This window comes from Otolemur garnettii, unplaced genomic scaffold (genome assembly GCF_000181295.1).
Source record: "Otolemur garnettii isolate 467f Iridium unplaced genomic scaffold, OtoGar3 scaffold00096, whole genome shotgun sequence".
Lineage (NCBI taxonomy): Eukaryota > Metazoa > Chordata > Mammalia > Primates > Galagidae > Otolemur > Otolemur garnettii.
In genome coordinates this window covers 3,092,525-3,099,973 of record NW_003852491.1, presented here as the reverse complement: position 1 = coordinate 3,099,973, position 7,449 = coordinate 3,092,525, and the positions used below count along the sequence as shown (strand labels likewise).

General features: G+C 49.0%; 1 protein-coding gene across 2 annotated transcripts in view; it reads left to right on the top strand.

The window, feature by feature from the left end:
• Positions 1 to 3,645: 3,645 nt before the first annotated feature.
• The window catches only part of LOC100946858 (aquaporin-8), a 9,990-nt gene continuing 6,186 nt past the window's right edge, over positions 3,646 to 7,449 (top strand). Inside the window, exons 1-3 of one of the 2 annotated variants that reach the window (XM_003795744.2) lie at positions 3,710 to 3,721; positions 3,860 to 4,107; positions 7,231 to 7,357. In XM_003795744.2, coding sequence (XP_003795792.1) covers positions 3,710 to 3,721; positions 3,860 to 4,107; positions 7,231 to 7,357 — 387 coding nt within the window. Of the gene's footprint in view, positions 3,722 to 3,859; positions 4,108 to 7,230; positions 7,358 to 7,449 lie in introns of both variants that reach the window. The other variant, XM_012808858.1, reaches the window with a different exon arrangement.

Here is a 7,449-nt window from a genome sequence, read left to right as displayed (position 1 = left end):
CCACCTTAGGTGTACATGGCTGGTGCCTTAGCCGGTTGAGCTATAGGCGCCAAGCCCCGCTCCAGGTATTTATGGAAAGTTGGAGCAGCTCTATTTGGATTACATGCATGTAAAGGTATGCATATACATAAATCTGGACATCATTTTCAAATACCTTTCATTTCAAGTGGCAAGAAGCCCATTTTACTTATGCTTGTGTAAAACTTCCTTATGTTTGGTTAATTGGAAATATTACCTGGGACAAAGACACTGGAGAAATACACTGTCCAGGCAAACGTCAAATGTTCACAAGCTTTAACGTATCCATGAGATTTTAATTTTTCCCGAGATAGGATTTATCTACTTCGAGCCAGAACTGGCATTTGGCTCCCCGTGAAGATGATGAGACCATGGGAAGAATCCCCAGCCATTTCCATCCTAGCGAGTTTAGCCCAGAAGCTGACAAAAAGGACCAAGAGGTTTATCTGATAGCAGCAATTCTTGGGATTATAGCTGTCACGGCCTCTGCAGCAGCCGCCCAGAGTAGCTCTCACTGAACCTGTAAAGACTGAAAAATTTGTGTCTGAATGGCATAGAGATGCTGAGAAACTATGGGTTTTTCAAAAACAAATTGATACTGAAATACATAATAAATTGGCTGATTTAAAACAGACAGTAATTTTGTTAGGCGATCAATTGTATAGTTTAGAAAAACAGATCAAATTAAAATGTGATTGGAATGTTTCTTCTTATTGGGTAACACCTGTTTTTTATAATGAAACATTATTTCCTTGGAGTAAAGTCAAAACATTTGTTAAATCATGAAAATTTAACTGCTGATATAACTGAGTGACAACATCAAGTATATAAAACTTTTGAGCAAAAATTAGAACAAATTAATGGACATGAAATCTTAAAAGGTGTATCTGAAGGAATTGCTCAATTAAATCCAATGAATAAAATTTATACTTTATTTGGAACTTCTGCCGGTTCTCTGTTCTTGTTTTGCCTAATTGGATTTGTGTTATATTTGATTATCATAAAACTTTTGCAGGTAAAGAAAACTAGTGAGTGGAATACTACTGTGTTTTTGGCTATGGCAGCAGTTCAAGCCAATAATTAGAAAGGGGGCTAGGAAGGGGTACAGTACCCCACATTCAGACATGGCAGTTTAGCTTCATGCGCTCTCCGTGGAATATGGCTCTGAGATGGAATTCTTTTACTTTGAGGACATGGGTCTGCAGAAATGCAGAAATGTTCTCATAAAAGAAAAAGCCAGAGAGCCGGGCCAGATCGCAGCTGGAAGCTAGAACACCTGCGGAGGCATTGGGCTATTGTACTCTGTTCCTCTCTCCTCATTAACTTTTTTTTTTTTTTGAGACAGAGCCTCAAGCCGTCCCTCTGGGTAGAGTGCTGTTGCATCACAGCTCACAGCAACCTCCAACTCCTGGGCTCAAGCAAGTCTCCTGCCTCCACCTCTCTAGTAGTTGGGACCACAGGCACCCACTGCAATGCCTGGCTATTTTTTGGTTGCAGCCATCATTGTTGGGTTTTTTTGGTGGGCCCAGGCTGGATTTGAACCTGCCACCTTAGGTATATGTGGCTGGGCCTTAGCCACTTGAGCCATAGGCACGGAGCCCTTATTAACATATTAACTACTTGTTTTGGTTTAAGGGAATGGGCTGGCGGAGTAGACAACCTGGCACCTTTATGATTTCACCCCAAACAAAATCAATTGTATATGTGCTCAGCAGTAATCGTACTGAATTGGAATCTTAATGGCAGTTTCCTGATCTTACTTCATTTCTTTTTGACTATACTAAATCTTTACTGAGTGTTTTAGAATATATAAGATAATAAAGATGGCAGTTGTCGTTGTGCCTGAGCGAGCCTCAACCTCCCTTCATGCCAATCATTCCATCTGCAGTTTCTTTTCTCTGCGTCAACAAATAGAGGGCTCCGGAGAACAGTTACATTGTTGTGCACCTCTCCGTTATTCAATTCCAGAAAGTTTTTATCCCCAAACAGAAAATCTGCACCCAAGAATACTAACTCCCCTTCCTTCCTTCTGTCCAGCCCCTGGGAACCACCACTTGGCTTTATGTGTCTACAAACATGACTTGTCTAATTACCTCATTACCATATAAGTGGAATCATATACAGTGTCTGTCCTGTTGTGACAACCTACAAATTTATTTGTTTGTTTGTTTGAGACAGAGTCTCAAGCTGTTGCCCTGGGTAGAGTCCCATGGCATCACAGCTCACAGAAACCTCAGACTCCTGGGCTTAAGTGATTCTCTTGCCTCAGCCTCCCATGTAGCTGGGACTACAGGTGCCCGCCACAACGCCCGGCTATTTTTAATTTGTTGTTGCAGTTGTCATTGTTGTTTTAGCTGGCCCGGGCTGGGTTCTGACCCACGAGCTTCAGTGGATATGGCTGGTCCCTACCCACTGAGCTACAGGCACGGCCCAACCTACAAGTTTTGTGATTACATGAGCTGTGTAATCCAGGGAAACTCAATCTTCCTGGAACTCCACTTTCTCATTTATAAAAATACTGTAATAACAGTATTTACACAGGGTTGCTGTGAGATTTAAATGAGATACTATATATAAGGTACTTAGCCTAGTGCCTGGCACACAGAATGCCTTGATAAATATTAGTTATATATAACTATATTATTTAGAGACTGAGTCTTACTCTATTACTCAGGCTGGAGTGCAATGGCACAATCATAGCTCACTGTAAGTTTGAACTCCTACGGTTAAGTGATTCCCCTGCCTGAAACTCCAGAGTAGTTGGCCTACAGGCATGTACCACCATGCCCTGGCTAATTTTTATATTTTGTAGAGATAAGGTCTCACTATGTTGCCCAGGCTGGTCTCAAACTCTTGGCCAAAGTAATCCTCTTGCCTTGGGCTCCCAGAGTGCTGAGATTATAGGCATGAGCCACTACACTCTGCCCTAAGTAAATATTCTAAACTAATGGACTCTGGTATCATGCTTATTATGTGTCTGGCACTGTCCCAAGAACATTACATGTATTAACCCATTTAAACCGCACAACTACCCCATGCCATGGCCACTATCACTATTATCCACACTTGACAGATGGCAAAACAAAGGTGCAGAGAGGTTAAGGCACATGCTCAAGGTTGCATGGCTGGTTCCCAGCAGAGCTGGGATTTAAATCCAGAGAGCCTGTGTGCCAAGTGCATGGGTTTCACCACCACATCTCAGGGCGTCTTACTCCTTCACCCAGCAGTGGATCACCTTCTGGGGAAAAATAATTGAAGGTGAGTTTGCTGTTACTTAACTTGTTAGCTCCAACATGATGGGGCCCTCTACATACCCTCTGACATATGCTGGCCTCCCATGGATCGTGAGGAGCTGGGGTGCAGGGCCCGGGGCTTGCTGTCCAGGTGACCTAGCCAAGCCAGCACCTTTCCCCTCATTGGCAGGAAGCTCAACAATCCTTGACTCCCCAGCACAGCACAGCCCAGCCCTGGCGAGATAAAAGTTTCTTTTGGGCCTCCAGGCCTCCTCCCACCTGGGCTTTATTGGCTTCTCAGCACTCTCAGTGAGCCTCTGCAACCCTTTAAAGGGCGCAGAGCCTGTAGCGGGATCAGGTTCTGTCTTAGAGATAAGAGTGTCCAGGACAGCCAGGACAGCAGGTGCGGGTTTCCCAACAGCTAAGGCCAGATCCTGGGTTTGTGCTATCGCGTGTTGATGTCTGGAGAGGTGAGTCCACTGCTGGCATCTTCCTCTGCAGCCTGGCAGAGCGAGGGGTGGCTGCAAATTCACCCCAAGGTTTGGGGTTGGGTCTCCTGTGTAGGCTCTCTTGCTATCCATGTCTACTGTTGCTTTCTCCTGTGGCAGATAACCATGTGTGACTCTGAGTTTGGCAATGGCAAGGCAAAGGAGCCAAGTATATCTGGAAAGTGGCACATGTCCTGGTACGAGCGGCTGCTGCAGCCCTGCCTGGTTGAGCTGCTGGGCTCTGCCCTCTTCATCTTCATCGGATGCCTGTCTGTTATTGAGAATAGCCCAAACACTGGAGTGCTGCAACCAGCCCTGGCCCACGGGCTGGCCCTGGGGCTCATCATCGCCACGCTGGGGAATATCAGGTGAGACCAGCCCCAAGCACTTAGCCTGGGGCTCCCATGGGGACCTAGAGGGTGGCAAAGCTGTGTGGTCAGGCCCTACACACCACTCAGGTCTCCAGGTACCTCTGTGGAGCAGTGTGGAGAGGGGTCTCGGGCTGCCTGGGGTCCTCTCCTCATTTTTCACCCTGTGAGTGCCTGGCTTTGGGCAAGTCCCTCTCCAAACCCAGAGTCCCCGCCTATAAAACGGGAACAGGAGCACATCTTAAAAATGTATTTTTTCCACACCAACACATACATTTTGCTAACCATGGAGCAGGCACTATTCTAAGCAAACTTAGTAGATATTAGTCATCTGATCCTCACAACCTTGCGGGTCCTGTAATTAGCCCCATTCTATAGCTGCAAAAGGGACAGTGGTGTAGCCTTGCCCCAGTTACAGCGATACTAAGTAACAGCCAAGGAGCCAAGGCCGAGCTATCTGGACCCAGCCCCTAAAACCAAGTGCCTCACAGGGTACCATGAAAATAAAATGAAGTGACAGCTCAGCACACACCAAGTGCTCAGCTCACCCTGGTCACTGAGTTACTAGAAGAGTTTTAGGGAAAGCAGAGATGTGCACAGGAGCCGAGTGGGGGCTTACCCACTAGGTGTACAGAGACCTGCAGTGGCCCTGGGCAATCGAGTGGTGACCAGGAGGGCAAGCAGACAGATGGACTCCTCTGGCTCAGCTCCCACTGGGTGGGGACTCACTGGGGAGGGCTGAGGGGAGGCTGGCAGTTCCCAGGAGAGGACGCTGCAAGGGTGTTGAATCGGGCACCTGGCGGCGAAGTCTGGGACAAGGCTGGTCCATATTTAATCTCTCTCAGAAGACAGAGCAGAATCTGGGGAAACTGAAATCCTGTTTCTGAGAAAACCAGAATGGAAAGAGAACTTGGACAGCTCTTTAAATGTCTGAGGGAGGCTGGCAGAGGAATGAAAAGCATATGATCTTCTGTTCAGATGGGTGCGGGGGTGAATGCAACCTTCATCACGTCTTAGCTGGGTCACCTGGGAAAGTGGCTGGACCTCTCGGTATGCAGTAGTAAAAATGTGGGTAATAATAAGAGCTAGCATTTACTAACTATAAAGTAACGAGCTACTATACTACCCAGACAGACAGTACTATGTGCTGCACATGTATTAATTCACGTACAGCACAGCCTTGTCAGTTGGGAATCACTGAAGCACAGAGAGGCTATGAATTTGGCCAGGGTCACACAGTTAGGCAGCAGCACAGCTGGACGCAGGCCAGCTGGCTGCCCAGACTATCACTCAGACACTATAGCAGTGATTTTCAACTGGTGTGTCGCAGCACGCTGGTGTGTGTTGTAAGAGGATCTTAGGGGTGCTGTGAAAATTTTTGAAGAGCATTAAATTACTTTCCAAAGAAGTTCAAAGCACAGTAAGTATATTTCTTTTTTACTTTTTTGGGATCAATATAATTTAAGTGTGCCATGGAAGTTTAACCAAAGGTTCGAGTGTGCCCTGAGATTAAAAAAGAAGATTGAGAAACACTGCACTATACATCCTGCCTCTCTATAGTACCAGCCTTTTATCTAGTCAATGCCTTTTCCCCACCAATATTTATTGAGCACCCCTACACACCAGGCACTCTCTTTAAGGTTGTTGAATGGATCCAAGGTAAGTTGTGTGAAGCTTCCAGCACAGCACTTGGCACACAGTAATTGTTCAAAGAGTATTTGCTGAGAGCAACCAATAAATGACCCAAACGTTTTAGAGTTAGCGTAGGGAACACGGGTGGTCCTCAGGTCATCCAGCCCTCTCCTGGCTGAGCCATGCTCAGTCACAGTCTCTCCCAGGTTGGGTAGATGAGATGGTGGAGGAGAGGACAATGGCCTGAGGGGTTCTAGCTCTGCCCCTCCCAGGGAAGCTGCCCCACCCGCACCTTGCCTGTTTGCTGTGGCAGAGCCCAGGCTAAGCTACTTGGAGCCATGGGGGCCTGGCTGCCCCTCTGCCTAACTTTTCCAGTCTGAGCATCGGCTGCTGTTTTCATAACACACAGGAAGCTCACCTGAGGGTCTGCGCACAGAGCTGGGCCAGATGAGCTGGGGGCAGCTGGTTGGGAAGAGTCAGGGTGTTGGATAACGTCCTTTTGTCCAGAGCCAAGGTGCCCTGTCCAGTCTCAGCTCAATGTTCTGTGTCCATTGGGGGTGGGCAGGCTCAGTGGTGGGCTCTTCACATCTGGGGGCACTTGGGCTCTTGTGTGATGTGAGGGGTCATGAGGTCACCTTCTCCCTTATTGAGAAGTATCCATTCCCAGGAACCCAAGGGATGTAATGGGCCAACCTCTGTGAACAGTCCCTCCATCAGGGTGGGGCTGGATGGGGCACCAACACCAGTGGGGGTAGAGGGGCTTGAGGGGCCTCCAGGCTCTGGGGCCAAGGCAGGTGGAGCATCTTGGTGAAGAGGATGCTTTTTGCCCATGAGCAAGGTAGGGGCTGGCCAACTGGAACCTGCCCTCTGACCCCAGGCTCCCACTCAGCTAGCTCCCAAGCTCACCCCAAAGTCCTGACCCCAATCCCTGGCCCAATCAGGAACCCCCACCTCCACCTCTCAATGCCACTTCCAGGCTGAACCCCTAACCTCCATGCTCCACTTCTCTCACTCTCAGACCACAAGTGGGGCTTTCTTGGCTGAGCAGTTCCATTGGGAGCTCTGGTTCTGGGCCTTGCTGCCCATAAGGGGAGGCCAGGACAAGCTCTTGTGCTACTAATTCAGAGCCTGGGGTCGCAATCTGACCTGTAGTCACATCTCTGGAGGCAGGAAGGAGCTCTGAGGGAGTTGGAAGGGAGTCTGGAAGGAGTTAAGGACAGTTTCCCTGAATGTTCTTCCCCCAGGTGGCCCTGGGGGAAGGGCTTAGGGCTGCTCTCCCCTGAGCTCCCCCATGTCTCTCACCCCACAGCCCACACCTCAGGGAAAATGGGGCCTGCTGGTATCTCTTCCTATCTGGCTGGGCTTTGGACTGACTCTGAACCTGTAAAACCAGCCTGGGGGGCTGGTTGGGACACAGTTTCTCAGGGGACAGTCTTGTGGTGGGCCCAGGAACCTAGCCTCACGGCTTCCCTCTGCTCTCCCGGTTTACAGTGGGGGCCACTTTAACCCTGCGGTGTCCCTGGCGGCCATGCTGAGTGGAGGCCTCACCCTGATGATGCTCCTTCCCTACTGGATCTGCCAGCTGCTTGGGGGGCTGCTCGGGGCTGCCCTGGCCAAGGTGGGTGACCCCCAGGGGCTGGGCTGTGATGGGGCTGCTGGAGGTGGGAGGGTGGGGGGTGGTGGAGAAATGCCCAACTCCTGGCTTGTTTC